The 21,024-nt window shown below is 47.6% G+C and overlaps 1 protein-coding gene across 3 annotated transcripts in view; it reads right to left on the bottom strand.

Annotated features, from left to right (window-relative positions):
- LOC115114491 (histone-lysine N-methyltransferase 2C-like) overlaps window positions 1-21,024 on the bottom strand; it is a 138,320-nt gene that overhangs the window by 66,765 nt on the left and 50,531 nt on the right. For all 3 annotated transcript variants that reach the window (XM_065013451.1, XM_065013452.1, XM_065013453.1), the window contains exons 7-11: window positions 10,816-10,978; window positions 8,956-9,127; window positions 8,438-8,552; window positions 7,459-7,634; window positions 6,912-7,324 (exon numbers count right to left, since the gene is read on the bottom strand). In XM_065013451.1, the coding sequence (XP_064869523.1) occupies window positions 6,912-7,324; window positions 7,459-7,634; window positions 8,438-8,552; window positions 8,956-9,127; window positions 10,816-10,978 (1,039 nt within the window). The remainder of the gene's footprint in view (window positions 1-6,911; window positions 7,325-7,458; window positions 7,635-8,437; window positions 8,553-8,955; window positions 9,128-10,815; window positions 10,979-21,024) is intronic.

Genomic DNA, 21,024 nt, shown 5'->3' with positions numbered 1-21,024 from the left:
GCCTGTATGCAGCCTTTCTACTGTTATAGCCTCGCTACTGTTATTTTTCACTGTCTTTTTACTGTTGTTTTATTTCTTTACTTCCCTATTGTTCACCTAATACCTTTTTTGCACTTAGAGCCTGTAAGTCAGCATTTCACTGTAAGGTGTTGTATTCGGCACACGTGACAAATACACTTTGATTTGGAATTGCATTTGTGTATAGTGATTTACATTTGTGGATAGTGATTTACATTTGTGGATTGGTGATTTACATTTGTGGATTGGTGATTTACATTTGTGGATTGGTGATTTACATTTGTGGATTGGTGATTTACATTTGTGGATTGGAGATTTACATTTGTGGATTGGTGATTTACATTTGTGGATTGGTGATTTACATTTGTGGATTGGTGATGTACATTTGTGGATTGGTGATTTAAATTTGTGGATTGGTGATTTAAATTTGTGGATAGTGATGTACATTTGCGGATTGGTGATTTACATTTCTGGTTTGGTGAATTACATTTCTGGATTGGTACTTATTTGTACAGATCATGATACACAAATACAAAATGCATGTTGTGTTCACACAATACATTTGGCACGATATTAATCCCATACAGTTTCTCTCTACATGTGTGAAACTGGAAGGGGCAGTGAGTGGAGTAGAGGATGTAGGGGCCAGATCGAGGACGCCTGACTTCAGAGCTAAAGCATCAAGTATAGTTTAGGGATATAACCCTTGGTGTCCAGCCTCTGGCCTCGAGGGAGGCCACACCCCTCCAATCAATAGAGAGATGAAAGGCTGGTAGACCAAGTGCCCTAGAAGTTCTTTACCATCACACAGGCCTAATCACCAGTCTCCCATCACACAGGCCTAATCACCAGTCTCCCATCACACAGGCCTAATCACCAGTCTCCCGTCACACAGGACTAATCACCAGTCTCCCGTCACACAGGACTAATCACCAGTCTCCCATCACACAGGACTAATCACCAGCCTCACATCACACAGGCCTAATCACCAGCCTCCCATCACACAGGCCTAATCACCAGCCTCACATCACACAGGCCTAATCACCAGCATCTCCCATCACACAGGACTAATCACCAGCCTCCCATCACACAGGACTAATCACCAGCCTCACATCACACAGGACTAATCACCAGCCTCACATCACACAGGCCTAATCACCAGCATCTCCCATCACACAGGACTAATCACCAGCCTCCCATCACACAGGCCTAATCACCAGCCTCCCATCACACAGGACTAATCACCAGCATCTCCCATCACACAGGACTAATCACCAGCCTCCCATCACACAGGCCTAATCACCAGCCTCCCATCACACAGGACTAATCACCAGCCTCCCATCACACAGGCCTAATCACCAGCATCTCCCATCACACAGGACTAATCACCAGCCTCACATCACACAGGCCTAATCACCAGCATCTCCCATCACACAGGACTAATCACCAGCCTCCCATCACACAGGCCTAATCACCAGCCTCCCATCACACAGGACTAATCACCAGCATCTCCCATCACACAGGACTAATCACCAGCCTCCCATCACACAGGCCTAATCACCAGCCTCCCATCACACAGGACTAATCACCAGCATCTCCCATCACACAGGACTAATCACCAGCCTCCCATCACACAGGCCTAATCACCAGCCTCCCATCACACAGGACTAATCACCAGCCTCCCATCACACAGGCCTAATCACCAGCCTCCCATCACAGCCAGCAGCATCATAAGAAAACAACACCACTGCTGCTTAGGACAAGAGCCCCCACACATAGAAATAGGATTTCAAAGTTGTTCGCTCCCTTTCCTGTCTGTGTTTCTGTGTGTCTGTGAACGCGAGAGTGTGTGGTAAAGAAAGGAGCAGGGGTGTTTTAAACAGCCACGAATGTCGAAGCACAGACCCGTCACTGTTTTACTGCCTGGATATTCGTAGGGCTGGGCAATATGTAGAATTCATTCAATTAATTACAATTTATGTTTTTATGAGCGTTTATGTCCGCTTCTCATATTGTCTTTTTGGTGTTGTTCGCTCCTTCTGTGCTGTGCACGTTCCCATTTACACCAGAGATCTGTATATAATGACGAGATGCTCCGCCCTAACAATGGGAGTTGTCCCAAAGGCAGGCCACAAGCTTAGCTTCAAAATAAGCTCATATGGCTTATTTTGGACAGATTTTGGCGAGAGTGAAACATCTCGCTTCGCCTCTTTCTCCCAAGCCCCTCCCCTACCAATTACAACAACAAAGATGAGAGATCACTTCTTCCTCTCTGACAAACGGTTTCAACTCGCTTATTTGCATTTGAGGTTTGGCCCAACAGAAGTCATTTGGACACCACAACACATGGAGACATTCTTTATTGTAATAGAGAAGTTAACCTTTCCAACCGTTTCAACTCTTCACATTTTGAGCAGAGCAGACACTACTAAAACGAATGAACATTCATTCTGAAAAATGAATGCTCAGTTTGTCGCACTCACAATACGATACCACATATGGCTACCAGCATTTTAGTCAAATAAAGATTGCTATACTATCTGTTTAGTGTGTGTTTTATAAAGCTGCAAGAACCATATAACAAGTACATAAGGAATTGGCAACTCATTCTGAGAAATAAGGTAGACCACTACATTTCAACATCTGAACAAAGTGGACAGGCTATCATGACGTTGGAGACAGACAGAAGGGTCTATTCATAACAATTCAACTGTTCTGCCTTGTTAGCAGAATTCAGAGACAGTGAAATTACACCTAGATCTAAATGAACTAAACTTGAAATATAAATATTAGCTGGCTACTCACTAGCACTTGGGCTTGTGCATGAGAGATGGTTTATGAGACCCGTGTTCATTTTCTAAAATGCCTGCTACATATACATTATGCATGGTTCTGGTTAAATCTGTAACAAAAAGCACATTTTTATAGACGGACCTGAAAGCCAGATCAGTGATTAAAAAAAGCTATTTTGATCATGATTAAAATCATGTAATTATTAGAGGGTCTTAAGGTTGTGGAAGGAATATATTCAGCATTGGTATAATTACACAAACTCTGAATTCATTACATTATTGCTGACTGTTTTAAATGCAGTGGATTTGACCTTTAACTGTATAACAAAGCTTATTTAGAGAAAACATATTTCTTTAAATCAAGATATATATTGTGAATCGCCCAGAAGTTTGGAGAGAAAAAAAATCAAGATATGAGTTTTAGGCCATATTGCCCAGCCCTAGTTATCCGTCATCATCAGCACTGCTCCCCTCCCTCCACCACAGATTCCTGATCTGTCTGCCTGTGTCTTGTCAGGTCTAGTCTAGACAGAGGGTGGACATCCAGGTTAGGTCCCATAGTAATACCCTGCAGCTCATTCACCTGCTAAAGCACTCTACCTCAGGCAGCCAAGCCCCACAAGCCTGAGTGGATATGTACTGCCCCTCCTAGGGTCTGTAGAGCAGGGTCACTCCGTTCAGGGTCACTCCTTTCATGCTAGAGACGTAGCCTGCATAGCTACTAGTACGTATGTGAGCAATAGGCTCTGTTGCCCATGGAAACTATTGAGAAGAGAAGCCTTGCTACGGTATAATAACAGAGGAGGAATATAGGCCAGGGGCGTGCTCAATAGAGAATATTTCTTAAAAGGGAGTGAAATAGGGAGGTTCTAACTAGAGGTCGACAGATTAATCGGCATGGCCTATTAATTAGGGCCGATTTCAAGTTCATAACAATCGGTAATCGGCCTTTCTGGACACTGATTATGGCTGATTACATTGCAATCCATGAGGAAACTGCGTGGCAGGCTGACCACCTGTTACGCGAGTGCAGCATCAAAAGGACCTTGTGGCTACAATGAGCCAAGATTAGTTGCTAGCTAGCATTAAACTTATCTTATAGAAAACAATCAATCTTAACATAATCTCTAGTTAACTACACATGGTTGATGATATTACAAGGTTAATTAGCTTGTCCTGCGTTGCAAATAATCAATGCGGTGCCTGTTAACCTTTTTTGACTAGGGGGCAGTATTTTCATTTTTGGAGAAAAAAACTTCCCGTAGTAAACGGGATATTTTGTCAGGACAAGATGCTAGAATATGCATATAATTGACAGCTTAGGATAGGATACACTCTAACGTTTCCAAAACTGTAAAAATATTGTCTGTGAGTATAACCGAACTGATGTTGCAGGCGAAAGCCTGAGAAAAATCCAATCCGGAAGTGCCTCATGTTGCGTTCCAATGCGTCCCTATTGAGCAGTGAATGGGCTATCAACCAGATTACTCTTTCTCCGTATTCCCGAAGGTGTCTACAGCATTGTGACGTAGTTTTACGCATTTATGTTGAAGAATACCTGTAGGTGGCTACATTGCGCAAGTGGTCACCTGATGCTCCCAGAGAGATTCTCGCGTAAAATACTCCAATCGGTCCTACTGAAAAACTGATTGTCCCGATGGATATATTTTCGAATAGATATTTGAAAAACACCTTGAGGATTGATTATAAACAACGTTTGCCATGTTTCTGTCCATATTATGGAGCTAATTTGGAATATTTTTCGCCGTTTTCGTGACTGCAATTTCCGGGCGATTTGTCAGCCAAACGTGAAGAACAAACGGAGCTATTTCGCCTACAAAAATTATCTTTTTGGAAGAAAGGAACATTTGCTATCTAACTGGGAGTCTCGTGAGTGAAAACATCCGAAGCTCATCAAAGGTAAACGATTTAATTTGATTGCTTTTCTGAAGTTACCTGCTGCTAGCTGGACAAAATGCTATGCTAGGCTATCGATAAACTTACACAAATGCTTGTCTTGCTTTGGCTGTAAAGCATATTTTGGAAAATCTGAGATGACAGGGTGATTAACAAAAGGCTAAGAAGCTGTATCTCAATATATTTCACTTGTGATTTTCATGAATAAGAATATTTTCTAATAATATTTATGTCTGTTGCGTTATGCTAATTAGTGTCAGATGATGACAACGGTCCCGTTCATGGGATGGGGTGTCACTAGAGGTTAATTTATCATTGAATCACAGCCTAATTCAACTTTGCCAAACAGGGGATGATTTAACAAAAGCGCATTCTAGAAAAAAAACACATTCGCTTCACAAATGTACCTAACCATAAACATCAATGCCTTTCTTAAAATCAATACACAGAAGTATATATTTTTAAACCTGCATATTTAGTTCAAATAAATACACGTTAGAAGGCAATATTAACAAGGGAAATTGTGTCACTTCTCTTGCGTTCAGTGCACGCAAAGTCAGGGTATATGCAACAGTTTGGTCCGCCTGGCTCATTAACGAACTGTGTTTCTTCCTAACAAAGACCGTAATTAATTTGCCAGAAGTGTACATAATTATGACATAACATTGAAGGTTGTGCAATGTAACAGCAATATTTAGACTTAGGGTTGCCACCCGTTAGATAAAATACGGAACGGTCCGTATTTCACTGAAAGAATAAACGTTTTGTTTTCGAAATGATAGTTTCTGGATTTGACCATATTAATGATTTAAGGCTCGTATTTCTGTGCGTTTATTATAATTAAGTCTATGATTTGATATTTGACAGAGCAGTCTGACTGAGTGGTGGTAGGCAGCAGCAGGCTCGTAAGCATTCATTCAAAAAGCACTTTACTGCGTTTGCGAGCAGCTCTTAGCAATGCTTGACCCAAAGCGCTGTTTATGACTTCAAGCCTATCAACTCCCGAGATTAGGCTGGCAATACTAAAGTGTCTATAAGAAAATCCAACAGTCAAAGATATACGAAATACAAATGGTATAGAAATAGTTGACGCGTCATAATTCCTATAATAACTAAAAACTAAAACTTCTTAACTGGGAATATTGAAGAACTGGGAATATTGAACCACCAGCTTTAATATGTTCTCATGTTCTGATTAAGGAACTTAAACGTTAGCTTTCTTACATGGCACATATTGCACTTTTACTTTCTTCTCCAACAATGTGTTTTTGCATTATTTAAACCAAATTGAACATGTTAATTATATATTTGAGACTAAATAGATTTTGTTTATGTATTATATTATGTTCAAATAAAAGGGTTCATTGTTTATTCAGTATTGATGTAATTCTCATTATTACAAATGTATATCAAAATCGTCAGATTAATTGGTATGGGCTTTATTTGGTCCTCCAATAATAGGTATAGAAAAATCATAATCGGTCGACCTCTATTTCTAACCTGTACTTCTAATTAACAGCACAGATTTTTGTTTTCCATTGCAAAACATTTTGCCACAGTGTGGTGTACTGTACCCTACTGAACACAAACCAGTAGGCAGGTGTTCTGTTCACCCAGGTCATGCTATGAAACAAGGACAGAGAGCAACAAGAAACTCCATCTCCTCAGGAGAACCAACGGAAGAATAGGCTACAAAGTGCTGCTTTTTCACAGCAAAATAATTACAAAGACAATTCTTTCATGGCTTTAATCTTGTGATAATGGAAGCCCATCTGGTTATTGAAGCCTTTAGAAACCAAGCCCCTGATAATGAATGGCTGTCAGTCTGATGTGAGCCATGGCAGAGAATAAGAGAGAGAGCAGACAGAGCAACGCTTCCCTCTGGTCTTCATCCAGACCAAACTGCCTTCATCTACACACAACAAGGGACTTATAACTTAATCAGTGATACTGCTGCTCGACCGTGGATGCTCAGAAAACCACACCTCTCTCCTTTTATACCACCTCTCAACAATCCTAAAGTAATAATCCAAGCCATGCGACAAACAAATCCCTCACGCTCTAGTGAGTCCACCTGCCAAACCGCTCTTAAGGGGGATACAGGAAAACAAACACATGGCTAACCTTGGTAACCATAATACACAGTAGACACAAATAACCCAGTCAGACAAAAGAGAGACTTACCAGGCTGCTGGTCTGATGTAGCCTGCTGTGGCTGCCTATCCTCAAGGGCGTTCTCACAGACAGTGTCGGTGGCTTGGACAGGCTCTGGTTCTGCATTTGTGGGCATTGGAACGGGTTGTAATTGCGTTTCTGGGTCGTTGTGCATTGGAGAAGGAGACCACAGTTGCTTAGCGCCAGGTTCTAGATCCGTGTGCGTTGGAACAACCGCTTCTGATTCTGTGTGCATCTGAATAGCAGCCTGTGGGCTCAGCTCTAGGCCTCCTGTGTCCATCTCCTCCGCCTCCTCCTCTGCCTGCAGTGGGGCCTGTTGTGGTGGTGATCCAGTAGGCCTGCAGCTTGAACACACATAGCCCTGGCTGGGCTGGATGTCTGCTTGGCCTGACGACTGGCGCTCGCACTCCAGGTGGAGCCATCTAGAAGCAGAGGACAGATGAAGATGTAGGACTCCACCACACATCAATGGAAAAAGACGATGCTAAAACAACTCCATGAGGAGTGAGGAGATTTACAACAGAATGAACAATGGACGTGCTCTCTGAGTGTCTACCTTTTACAGCTGTGGCAGGAGAGCAGGTCTTTTTGGTGCTCAGGGTCCAAGATACAGGCACATAGTGGACAGGTAAGGGCGGGGTCCTGATGTTGGACACAGCTATCACACAGCAGGCTTGTGTGGTGCCACTGACCGCTCGTCCTCGTACCACACTGGATACACACTCTGCAGTTCTGGAGTAGGAAAGAGATAGAAACACAACGGAAACTAGAGCAATGATTCTAAATCATATGGTTTTCATTCATCTCCAAGATGTTCAGATGAGGCTTCAGTCAGAACTAAAGTGCCTGGGCGTGAAGCAGCAAGTTCAAGAGTGGGGGAGAGAGGAGAGATGGAGAGGGTTGGCTGCTGCTTGTGTTGTGTGGACTGTGTTCCTGCCGTGCTGCTGACTCAGAGAGAGAGAGAGGGAGAAACGGAGTGAGTGTGAGGATGTTCCACCACCTGGCAGGTGCCTGGTTCCCACCCGCCACCACCGCTGCAGCTGATAGGATGTTAACCCACCACAACAGCAGCTGATTGGCAGACGAGACAGGCACTGTGCGCCACCTACCCCAACAGAGGAAGAGGGTAGAGGCCACAGGCAGGGGATGACGACGCATGCGGTTTGATTCTCCCACCGCACACCCACACCCATTAATACACACACACCAATACACACACCCACCAATACTGGGTCTGAGGCTAAAATGTACCCTTTAAAAGGGCTGCATGTGTGAGTCATTTCCTTACCACAGGAAGCACAGATACAACCACCAAAAAGGTCTCTCAACACGGGTAGCCTAGACGACAGCTGAATGTCTCAATGGGAACTGTGGGAGTTTTAAACCAACGTTCTTACAAATTGACACAGAAAATGAAGACAGACCTTTAGTCCACTTCACATACCATAGAAGAACAAACATCTCTATATGATGTAGTCATGCCATAGACCTACAACACAGCACACACACAACACAGCTTCCGTTACATCTCCCACCTGACACCTCCATCCGTTGGTAGGGATGTCGTCTATGGCCGGCTGCAGGCAGAAGGTGTGGTAGCCTTTGTCACACATGTCACACACCAACATCTTATCGTCCTCACCCGGGTTCCTACGCACAGGGAAAAGGAGAGGAGGTATGAATGAGATGTATTCTTTGACATAACAGGTGGACAGCATCAACATGGCTTTTCTTGGCTCTGTGGTCTATAGGCCCCTGTTGTGTTAAAAATGGTTGTGCCATTATCTACAAGAATATTGAGAAATCACACGGCAAAAGAGTCATTGTGTTATCCTCTCTGAAATGCAGATTAGGCTGTCAATTTATCGCAGACTCAGTTGCTACCAGTGACTGGTCTGGTTGAGGTCAAAGGCTAGAGAAGTGCCACACTCACAAACCAGAGGTAGCACAAACTAAATCGGCAACACACACATGACGGCAACACACACGCACACAACTCAATACAGGGTCAGGTATGTGGGTAGACGGATGGGGCAGTGGAAAGCTGACTCACTTGCAAGTCTGGCAGACCTTGCACTCGGGGCACTGCCAGCCGGCCCTCCTCAGCGGAGTCACAGCCATGTCCAGGCAGGACCCGTGGTAGTGCTGCCCACAGCTGGTACAGAAGAGCTGGTCAGGGAGCTCCCCGGGGCTGTCACAAAGTGCACAGATAGAGTCGTCTGGAACTAGAGGGAGGGGGAGAGCAGGAGAGGGGTGACAGAGCAGGAGAGGGGGAGAGAGCAGGAGAGGGGGAGAGCAGGAGATGGGTGAGAGAGCAGGAGAGGGGGAGAGAGCAGGAGAGGGGGAGAGAGCAGGAGAGAGGGGGGAGAGAGCAGGAGATGGGTGAGAGAGCAGGAGAGGGGGAGAGCAGGAGATGGGTGAGAGAGCAGTAGAGGGGGGAGAGCAGGAGATGGGTGAGAGCAGGAGAGGGGTGAGAGCAGGAGAGGGGTGAGAGCAGGAGAGGGGTGAGAGCAGGAGAGAGGGGGGAGCAGGAGAGGGGGAGAGCAGGAGAGGGGTGAGAGCAGGAGAGGAGTGAGAGCAGGAGAGGGGGAGAGAGCAGGAGAGGGGGAGAGTAGGAGAGGTGGGGAGAGCAGGAGAGGGGGAGAGCAGGAGAGGGGGAGAGCAGGAGAGGTGGAGAGCATGAGAGAGGGGGAGAGCAGGAGAGGGCGGAGAGCAGGAGGGGGCAGAGCAGGAGAGGGGGAGAGCAGGAGAGGGGGAGAGCAGGAGAGGGGGAGAGAGCAGAAGAGAGGGGGAGAGCAGTAGAGGGGTGAGAGAGCCAGAGAGGGGGAGAGCAGGAGAGGGGGGAGCAGGAGAGGGGTGAGAACAGTAGAGGGGTGAGAGAGCAGGAGAGGGGGAGAACAGTAGAGGGGTGAGAGAGCAGGAGAGAGGGGAGAGCAGGAGAGTGGTGAGAGAGCAGGAGAGGGGGAGAGCAGGAGAGGGGTGAGAGAGCAGGAGAGGGGTGAGAGAGCAGGAGAGGGGGAGAACAGTAGAGGGGTGAGAGAGCAGGAGAGAGGGGGAGAGCAGAAGAGTGGTGAGAGAGCAGGAGAAGGTGGAGAGCAGGAGAGGGGTGAGAGAGCAGGAGAGGGGAAGAGCAGGAGAGGGGTGAGAACAGTAGAGGGGTGAGAGAGCAGGAGAGAGGGGGAGAGCGGTGAGAGAGCAGGAGAAGGTGGAGAGCAGGAGAGGGGTGAGAGAGCAGGAGAGGGGGGAGCAGGAGAGGGGTGAGAGAGCAGGAGAGGGGGAGAGAGCAGGAGATGGGGGAGAGCAAGAGAGGGGTGAGAGAGCAGGAGAGGGGGAGAGCAGGAGAGGGGGAGAGAGCAGGAGAGGGGGAGAGCAGGAGATGGGGAGAGCAAGAGAGGGGTGAGAGAGCAAGAGAGGGGTGAGAGAGCAAGAGAGGGGTGAGAGAGCAGGAGAAGGGGGAGAGCAGGAGAGGGGGAGAGCAGGAGAAGGGTGAGAGAGCAGGAGAGGGAGGAGAGCAAGAGAGGGGTGAGAGAGCAGGAGAGGGGGAGAGCAGGAGAGGGGGAGAGCAGGAGAGGGGTGAGAGAGCAGGAGAGGGGGAGCAGGAGAGGGGTGAAAGAGCAAGAGAGGGGGAGAGAGAAGGAGAGGGGGAGAGCAGGAGAGGGGAGAGAGAGCAGGAGAGGGCGGGAGAGAGAAGGAGAGGGGGAAGAGCAGGAGAGGGGTGAGAGCAGTAGAGGGGGAGGGGAGAAAAAGGGACACATTTCAGATGGAATGTTTTTGGTTAAAGAATGGAGATTGTGAGTAGCTAATGTCTGGGCCCAGAGTTTATCCTGGTCCAGAAAAACTCTGGGTCCTACTTATGACAGCATTACTTTAAATGTTTCAACTGAAGATGTATATCTAATGCTGCTGGACTCACATCTGCTGATGGCCAGTTCTATGTGATCTGAACAGAGGAGGGAGAGACTCCTGATATCCTGAAAAGTCCCAGCCGCCCCCGCGCAGGGGTAATGGTACAGTCGAGCACATCCTTCAGCACAGCACTTGATGGAGGCTCCAAGGCGTTTACAGTATGCACAGTGCTAGAGAGAGAGGGGGATAAAGAGGAGTCAGACTAACAGTATGCACAGTGCTAGAGAGAGAGGGGGATAAAGAGGAGTCAGACTAACAGTATGCACAGTGCTAGAGAGAGGGGGGACAGAGAGGAGTCAGACTAACAGTATGCACAGTGCTAGAGAGAGGGGGGACAGAGAGGAGTCAGACTAACAGTATGCACAGTGCTAGAGAGAGAGGGGGATAAAGAGGAGTCAGACTAACAGTATGCACAGTGCTAGAGAGAGGGGGGACAGAGAGGAGTCAGACTAACAGTATGCACAGTGCTAGAGAGAGGGGGGACAGAGAGGAGTCAGACTAACAGTATGCACAGTGCTAGAGAGGGGGGACAGAGGGGAGTCAGACTAACAGTATGCACAGCGCTAGAGAGAGGGGGGACAGAGAGGAGTCAGACTAACAGTATGCACAGTGCTAGAGAGAGAGGGGGATAAAGAGGAGTCAGACTAACAGTATGCACAGTGCTAGAGAGAGAGGGGGATAAAGAGGAGTCAGACTAACAGTATGCACAGTGCTAGAGAGAGGGGGGACAGAGAGGAGTCAGACTAACAGTATGCACAGTGCTAGAGAGAGGGGGGACAGAGAGGAGTCAGACTAACAGTATGCACAGTGCTAGAGAGAGAGGGGGATAAAGAGGAGTCAGACTAACAGTATGCACAGTGCTAGAGAGAGGGGGGACAGAGAGGAGTCAGACTAACAGTATGCACAGTGCTAGAGAGAGGGGGGACAGAGAGGAGTCAGACTAACAGTATGCACAGTGCTAGAGAGGGGGGACAGAGGGGAGTCAGACTAACAGTATGCACAGCGCTAGAGAGAGGGGGGACAGAGAGGAGTCAGACTAACAGTATGCACAGTGCTAGAGAGGGGGGACAGAGAGGAAGGAGTCAGACTAACAGTATGCACAGTGCTAGAGAGGGGGGACAGAGAGGAGTCAGACTAACAGTATGCACAGTGCTAGAGAGAGGGGGGACAGAGAGGAGTCAGACTAACAGTATGCACAGTGCTAGAGAGGGGGGACAGAGAGGAGTCAGACTAACAGTATGCACAGTGCTAGAGAGGGGGGACAGAGAGGAGTCAGACTAACAGTATGCACAGTGCTAGAGAGAGGGGGACAGAGAGGAGTCAGACTAACAGTATGCACAGTGCTAGAGAGGGGGGGACAGAGAGGAGTCAGACTAACAGTATGCACAGTGCTAGAGGGGGGACAGAGAGGAGTCAGACTAACAGTATGCACAGTGCTAGAGAGGGGACAGAGAAGAGTCAGACTAACAGTACGCACAGTGCTAGAGAGGGGGACAGAGAGGAGTCAGACTAACAGTATGCACAGTGCTAGAGAGAGGGGGGACAGAGAGGAGTCAGACTAACAGTATGCACAGTGCTAGAGAGGGGGACAGAGAGGAGTCAGACTAACAGTATGCAGAGCGCTAGGGAGGGGGACAGAGAGGAGTCAGACTAACAGTATGCACAGCGCTAGAGAGGGGGACAGAGAGGAGTCAGACTAACAGTATGCACAGTGCTAGAGAGGGGGACAGAGAGGAGTCAGACTAACAGTATACACAGTGCTAGAGAGAGGGGGACAGAGAGGAGTCAGACTAACAGTATGCACAGTGCTAGAGAGGGGGACAGAGAGGAGTCAGACTAACAGTATACACAGTGCTAGAGAGAGGGGGACAGAGAGGAGTCAGACTAACAGTATCCACAGCGCTAGAGAGAGGGGGACAGAGAGGAGTCAGACTAACAGTATCCACAGTGCTAGAGAGAGGGGGACAGAGAGGAGTCAGACTAACAGTATGCACAGTGCTAGAGAGAGGGGGACAGAGAGGAGTCAGACTAACAGTATGCACAGCGCTAGAGAGGGGGACAGAGAGGAGTCAGACTAACAGTATACACAGTGCTAGAGAGAGGGGGACAGAGAGGAGTCAGACTAACAGTATGCACAGTGCTAGAGAGGGGGACAGAGAGGAGTCAGACTAACAGTATACACAGTGCTAGAGAGAGGGGGGACAGAGAGGAGTCAGACTAACAGTATGCACAGTGCTAGAGAGGGGGGACAGAGAGGAGTCAGACTAACAGTATGCACAGCGCTAGAGAGGGGGGACAGAGAGGAGTCAGACTAACAGTATCCACAGCGCTAGAGAGAGGGGGGACAGAGAGGAGTCAGACTAACAGTATGCACAGCGCTAGAGAGGGGGGACAGAGAGGAGTCAGACTAACAGTATGCACAGTGCTAGAGAGGGGGACAGAGAGGAGTCAGACTAACAGTATGCACAGCGCTAGAGAGGGGGACAGAGAGGAGTCAGACTAACAGTATCCACAGTGCTAGAGAGAGGGGGGACAGAGAGGAGTCAGACTAACAGTATGCACAGTGCTAGAGAGAGGGGGGACAGAGAGGAGTCAGACTAACAGTATGCACAGTGCTAGAGAGAGGGGGGACAGAGAGAGGAGTCAGTCAGCCAGTCAATCAATCAATCACATGCATTTATTTTACATCAGCACAAAGCGCTTTAAGTAACCTGGTCTAAACCGGGAGTCAGATTACAATTGATATAATAGGATAATCCAGACCCTTACCATACCTACAGACACAATATGAAAACCCTACTACAATGAGAAACATAAAAGGACAAAGAGTTTTAAAGTAAACTATTTTCTGCAGCAGAAAACATTGCTCATGCAAGTCTATGGTTCCCCTTTCTGTACACGTTTCCCTTGAAACGACCCATCCATTCTCTCAGTTCTTCTTGATCAAAAACTGAAATTCTGCTCTATTTGTCACACCATGATTAGCCCATTGATGTTCACACTTCTCTCCCAAAATGTCATATCACATGTATTGGTCTCTTCAGACTTTCCCAGGAGTTCCTCCCCAAACACAGTCCTGCCTCCTCTCCTTCATCTGCACTAACCTGAACCAACTGACCAGGTAAAAGTCTGCCTAATAATGAGCTTCCACCATATTGTTATCACTCCTCAACTCTTTTCTAACCAGAGCAGATGAAGGAAACAAGGAGGGCTGATGTTTTAATTCAGTTGAGAAGGGAGCTGCTGATTTGCTCATGGGGGTGACAAGGGGGGTGCCAGACATATGGTGTGCATCACAAATGGCACCCTATTCCCATTTAGTGCACTACTTTTGATCAGTGCCCTGGTCAAAAGTAGTGTACAATATAGGGGAAAGGGTGCTATTTGGGATGCTACCACCCATTCAGGGGTCTGTAACCACCCATTCAGGGGTCTGCAACCACCCATTCAGATGTCTGTAACCACCCATTCAGGGGTCTGTAACCACCCATTCAGAGGTCTGTAACCACCCATTCAGGGGTCTGCAACCACCCATTCAGGGGTCTGCAACCACCCATTCAGATGTCTGTAACCACCCATTCAGGGGTCTGTAACCACCCATTCAGGGGTTTGTAACCATCCATTCAGAGGTCTGTAACCACCCATTCAGGGGTCTCCAACCACCCATTCAGAGGTCTGTAACCACCCATTCAGGGGTCTGCAACCACCCATTCAGGGGTCTGCAACCACCCATTCAGGGGTCTGCATTCACCACCCATTCAGGGGTCTCCACCCAACCACCCATTCAGAGGTCTGTAACCACCCATTCAGGGGTCTGCAACCACCCATTCAGGGGTCTGCAACCACCCATTCAGAGGTCTGTAACCATCCATTCAGAGGTCTGTAACCACCCATTCAGGGGTCTGCAACCACCCATTCAGAGTTCTGTAACCACCCATTCAGAGTTCTGTAACCACCCATTCAGGGGTCTGCAACCACCCACTCAGAGGTTTGTAACCACCCATTCAGAGGTCTGTAACCACCCATTCAGGGGTTTGTAACCATCCATTCAGGGGTCTCCAACCTCCCATTCAGGGGTCTGTAACCACCCATTCAGAGGTCTGTAACCACCCATTCAGGGGTCTCCAACCACCCATTCAGGGGTCTGTAACCACCCATTCAGAGGTCTGTAACCACCCATTCAGAGGTCTGTAACCACCCATTCAGGGGTCTGTAACCACCCATTCAGGGGTCTGCAACCATCCATTCAGGGGTCTCCAACCACCCATTCAGGGGTCTGTAACCACCCATTCAGAGGTCTGTAACCACCCATTCAGAGGTCTGTAACCACCCATTCAGGGGTCTGTAACCACCCATTCAGGGGTCTGCAACCACCCATTCAGGGGTCTGCAACCACCCATTCAGGGGTCTGCAACCACCCATTCAGAGGTCTGTAACCACCCATTCAGGGGTCTGCAACCACCCATTCAGGGGTCTGCAACCACCCATTCAGAGGTCTGTAACCATCCATTCAGAGGTCTGTAACCACCCATTCAGGGGTCTGCAACCACCCATTCAGAGTTCTGTAACCACCCATTCAGAGTTCTGTAACCACCCATTCAGGGGTCTGCAACCACCCACTCAGAGGTTTGTAACCACCCATTCAGAGGTCTGTAACCACCCATTCAGGGGTTTGTAACCATCCATTCAGGGGTCTCCAACCTCCCATTCAGGGGTCTGTAACCACCCATTCAGAGGTCTGTAACCACCCATTCAGGGGTCTCCAACCACCCATTCAGGGGTCTGTAACCACCCATTCAGAGGTCTGTAACCACCCATTCAGGGGTCTGTAACCACCCATTCAGGGGTCTGTAACCACCCATTCAGGGGTCTGCAACCATCCATTCAGGGGTCTCCAACCACCCATTCAGGGGTCTGTAACCATCCATTCAGAGGTCTGTAACCACCCATTCAGAGGTCTGTAACCACCCATTCAGGGGTCTGTAACCACCCATTCAGGGGTCTGCAACCACCCATTCAGAGGTCTGTAACCACCCATTCAGGGGTCTGCAACCACCCATTCAGGGGTCTGCAACCACCCATTCAGAGGTCTGTAACCACCCATTCAGGGGTCTGCAACCACCCATTCAGGGGTCTGCAACCACCCATTCAGAGGTCTGTAACCATCCATTCAGAGATCTGTAACCACCCATTCAGGGGTCTGCAACCACCCATTCAGAGTTCTGTAACCACCCATTCAGAGTTCTGTAACCACCCATTCAGGGGTCTGCAACCACCCACTCAGAGGTTTGTAACCACCCATTCAGAGGTCTGTAACCACCCATTCAGGGGTTTGTAACCATCCATTCAGGGGTCTCCAACCTCCCATTCAGGGGTCTGTAACCACCCATTCAGAGGTCTGTAACCACCCATTCAGGGGTCTCCAACCACCCATTCAGGGGTCTGTAACCACCCATTCAGAGGTCTGTAACCACCCATTCAGGGGTCTGTAACCACCCATTCAGGGGTCTGTAACCACCCATTCAGGGGTCTGCAACCATCCATTCAGGGGTCTCCAACCACCCATTCAGGGGTCTGTAACCACCCATTCAGAGGTCTGTAACCACCCATTCAGGGGTCTGTAACCACCCATTCAGGGGTCTCCAACCACCCATTCAGAGGTCTGTAACCACCCATTCAGGGGTCTGTAACCACCCATTCAGGGGTCTCCAACCACCCATTCAGGGGTCTGTAACCACCCATTCAGAGGTCTGTAACCACCCATTCAGGGGTTTGTAACCATCCATTCAGGGGTCTCCAACCACCCATTCAGGGGTCTGTAACCACCCATTCAGGGGTCTGTGAGCTGTGTTGGTGCTAATGCTACAGTAGACACTGTGGTAAGCCCCCATGAATCTATACAGCCTTCACTGTTGAGTGGCGTGGCCTTTTCCTTTTCACAGCTGAGAGAGGAGAGAGCAGCACTGACAGAGACCATCTTTACCAGCCTTCCTGATCATCTCTCTCTCGTCTCTCTCTCTCCTTTCCCTCTCTCGCTCCACCTTCTCACCCCCCTCTCTCTCCTCGCCATTGCGTTTTGTCTCTCCTCTCCCTATCTCTAGCCCTCTCCCCCTTCTCCATTCACTCTCCCCTTCCCTCTCACTCACTCTCTCTCACTCCCCCTCCCTCTCTCACTCCCCTCCCCTCTCTCCCTTTTCTCGCTCATCTCTTTTCACTCTCCCCCTTTGCGCTCTCCCCTTCTCTCACTCCCTCTTCTTGCTCCTCTTCCCATCCCATTCTCTTCTCTCCCTCCACTTCCTTCTTTCTCCCTAGCCCTCCCTCTCTCGCCCCATCTCTCGCCCCTTCTCTCTCCCCCCTCTCCCTCTCTCTCGCTCCTCTCTCTCGCTCCTTCTTCACCCTTCTCGCTCCCTCTTCCTCTTCTCTTCACCCTTCCCTTCTTCGCTCCCTCTTCACCCTTCACCCTTCTCGCTCCCTCTCACCCCTCTTCACCCTTCTCGCTCCCTCTTCACCCTTCTCGCTCCCTCTTCACCCTTCGCTCCCTCTTCACCCTTCTCGCTCCCTCTTCACCCTTCTCGCTCCCTCTTCTCCCTTCACTCCCTCTTCACCCTTCTCGCTCCCTCTTCACCCTTCTCGCTCCCTCTTCACCCTTCTCGCTCCCTCTTCTCCCTTCACTCCCTCCTCTACTCTCCCTCCCTCCCCCTTCAAGTGTTTTGTCCAAATACTGGTGGAGTCACCGAATAAAAGAATGGACGACCTGACCAGAGAGGACCATGACCAGAAGAACAGTTTGCAGTTGTCCCAGGATCTGCTCAATGAGTTGAAACAGGAGAATGGAAAGATGACAACAATCTGTAAGTCATTGAGTGAGGACATTAGTTCTGTGTGTGAATCCATGATTCAACAATGACAGAGAAATCCGTTTATATCGAGGGACAATCAAGGTGAACAAGGTTGTGGACAGGATTGCAGAATCTCCATGATACCTGGACTGAGTATGAGGAGAAACAGAGGGAAATGATCTTGGAGAAATTGAAGATACACCACAGGAAGATTGAGGTGGAGTGTGCCTACAGAACTGGAAAACCCACCACCAGCCCAGGTGTGGTCAAGTTACTGAGATTCAAGGACAAGCTCACTGTTCTGGAACGAGCCAAGAACTTGAAACGAACGTACAGTTGAAGTCGGAAGTTTACATACACTGAGGTTGGAGTCATTAAAACTCGTTTTTCAACCACTACACAAATTCCTTGTTGACAAACTGTAGTTTTGGCAAGTTGGTTAGGACATCTACTTTGTGCATGACACAAGTAAATTTTCCAACAATTGTATAAAGAAAGATTATTTCACTTATAACTCACTGGGTCCAGTGGGTCAGAAGTTTACATACACTACGTTGACTGTGCCTTTAAACAGCTTGGAAAATGCCAAAAAATTATGTCATGGCTTTCGAAGCTTCCGATAGGCTAATTGACATCATTTGAGTCAATTGGAGGTGTACCTGTGGATGTATTTCAAGGCCTACCTTCAAACTCAGTGCCCCTTTACTTGACATCATGGGAAAATCTAAAGAAATAAGCCAAAACCTCAGAAGACAAATTGTAGACCTCCACAAGTCTGGTTCATCCTTGGGAGCAATTTCCAAACGCCTGAAGGTACCACATTCTTCTGTACAAACAATAGTACGCAGTATAAACACCATGGGACCACGCAGCCGTCATACCACTCAGGAAGGAGACGCGTTTTGTCTCCTAGAGATGAACGTACTTTGGTGCGTAAAGTGCAAATCAATCCCAGAACAACAGCAAAGGACCTTGTGAAAATGCTGGAGGAAACAGGTACAAAAGTATTTATATCCACAGTAAAACGAGTCCTATATCGACATAACCTGAAAGGCCGCTCAGCAAGGAAGAAGCCACTGCTCCAGAACCGCCATAAAAAGCCAGACTACGGTTTGCAACTGCACATGGAGACAAAGATCGTAATGTTTTGAGAATGTTCTCCGGTCTGATGAAACAAAAATAGAACTGTAAGGCCATAATGACCATCTTTATGTTTGGAGGGAAAAGGGGGAGGCTTGCAAGACAAAGAACACCATCCCAACCGTGAAGCACGGGGGTGGCAGAATCATGTTGTGGGGGTGCTTTGCTGCAGGAGGGATGGTGCACTTCACAAAATAGATGGCATCATGAAGCAGAAAATGTATGTGGATATATTGAAGCGACATCTCAAGACATCAGTCAGGAAGTTAAAGCTTGGTCGCAAATGGGTCTCCCAAATGGACAATGACCCTCAGCACACTTCCAAAGTGTTGTGGCAAAATAGCTTAAGGACAAAAAAGTCAAGGTATTGGAGTGGCCCTGACCTCAATCCTATAGAAAATTAGTGGGCAGAACAGAAAAAGTGTGTGCGAGCAAGGAGGCCTACAAACCTGACTCAGTTACACCAGCTCTGTCTGGAGGAATGGGCCAAAATTCACCCACCTTATTGTGGGAAGCTTGTGGAAGGCTACCCGAAACGTTTGACCCAAGTTAAACAATTTAAAGGCAATGCTACCAAATACTCATTGAGTGTATGTAAACTTCTGACCCACTGGGAAAATGATGAAAGAAATAAAAGCTGAAATAAAAAATTCTCTCTACTATTATTCTGACATTTCACATTCTTAAAATAAAGTGGTGATCCTAACTGACCCAAAACAGGGAATCTTTACTAGGATTAAATGTCAGAAATTGTGAAAAACTGAGTTTAAATGTATTTGGCTAAGGTGTATGTAAACTTCAGACTTCAACTGTATATCTTCCTCAACCAGGACTATCCTGAAGCTGTGAGCCAGAAGAGGAAAGAACTGATCCCAGCCATGAAAGCTGCTAGAGCGCGTGGGGACATTGCTTACATCCACTATGACAGGCTCATTGTCCACCCCCCCCTCCCAGAAGCCTGGTAGGGATGAGAGCCAAGCCTATGGGTTTGTAGCTTCAGACCCGCAGCACGCACATGCACACACACCAATTTATTAATGGACTGCTGAATGTATATTTCTTTCTCTTGCTTTGTCTGCTCTTTTCAGTGTTATGTCTGTCTCTGATAAGCTACCCAGGAAAGGCCTGAAAATAGCGCACATTAATATATGTATCCTTAGAAATAAAATTCATGAAATCAATAACTTGCTGCATCAGATAACATTCACATATTAGCCATGTATGTGACCAATACAATTTGATTTGATATAACACCTATAGAAGAGACAGAAATGCTTATAAGGGGAGGTGTTGCTGTATATATTCAGAGCCATATCCCTGTAATGCTTATGGGGGAGGTGTTGCTATATATATTCAGAGCCATATCCCTGTAATGCTTATGGGGGAGGTGTTGCTGTATATATTCAGAGCCATATCCCTGTAATGCTTATGGGGGAGGTGTTGCTGTTTATATTCAGAGCCATATCCCTGTAATGCTTATGGGGAGGTGTTGCTGTTTATATTCAGAGCCATATCCCTGTAATGCTTATGGGGAGGTGTTGCTGTTTATATTCAGAGCCATATCCCTGTAATGCTTATGGGGGAGGTGTTGCTGTTTATATTCAGAGCCATATCCCTGTAATGCTTATGGGGAGGTGTTGCTGTTTATATTCAGAGCCATATCCCTGTAATGCTTATGGGGAGGTGTTGCTGTTTATATTCAGAGCCATATCCCTGTAATGCTTATGGGGAGGTGTTGCTGTTTATATTCAGAGCCATATCCCTGTAATGCTTATGGGGAGGTGTTGCTGTTTATATTCAGAGCCATATCCCTGTAATGCTTATGGGGGAGGTGTTGCTGTTTATATTCAGAGCCATATCCCTGTAATGCTTATGGGGAGGTGTTGCTGTATATATTCAGAGCCATATCCCTGTAATGCTTATGGGGAGGTGTTGCTGTATATATTCAGAGCCATATCCCTGTAATGCTGAGAGAAGATCTTATGTCAAGTGTTATTGAAGTGTTGTGGTTGCAGGTTCACCTGGCACATGTAAAGCCTTTTCTTTTCGGATGTTGATATATTTTATTTATTATTTTTTAATTTGACCTTTATTTAACTAGGCAAGTCAGTTAAGAACAAATTATTATTTTCAATGACGGCCTAGGAACAGTGGGTTAACTGCCTTGTTCAGGGGCAGAACGACAGATTTTTACCTTGTCAGCTCGGGGATTCGATCTTGCAACCTTTCGGTTACTA

This window comes from Oncorhynchus nerka, linkage group LG9b, assembly GCF_034236695.1.
Source record: "Oncorhynchus nerka isolate Pitt River linkage group LG9b, Oner_Uvic_2.0, whole genome shotgun sequence".
Classification (NCBI taxonomy): domain Eukaryota; kingdom Metazoa; phylum Chordata; class Actinopteri; order Salmoniformes; family Salmonidae; genus Oncorhynchus; species Oncorhynchus nerka.
The sequence above is the reverse complement of the archived record's forward strand: the minus strand, read 5'-3'. Positions and strand labels throughout refer to the sequence as shown.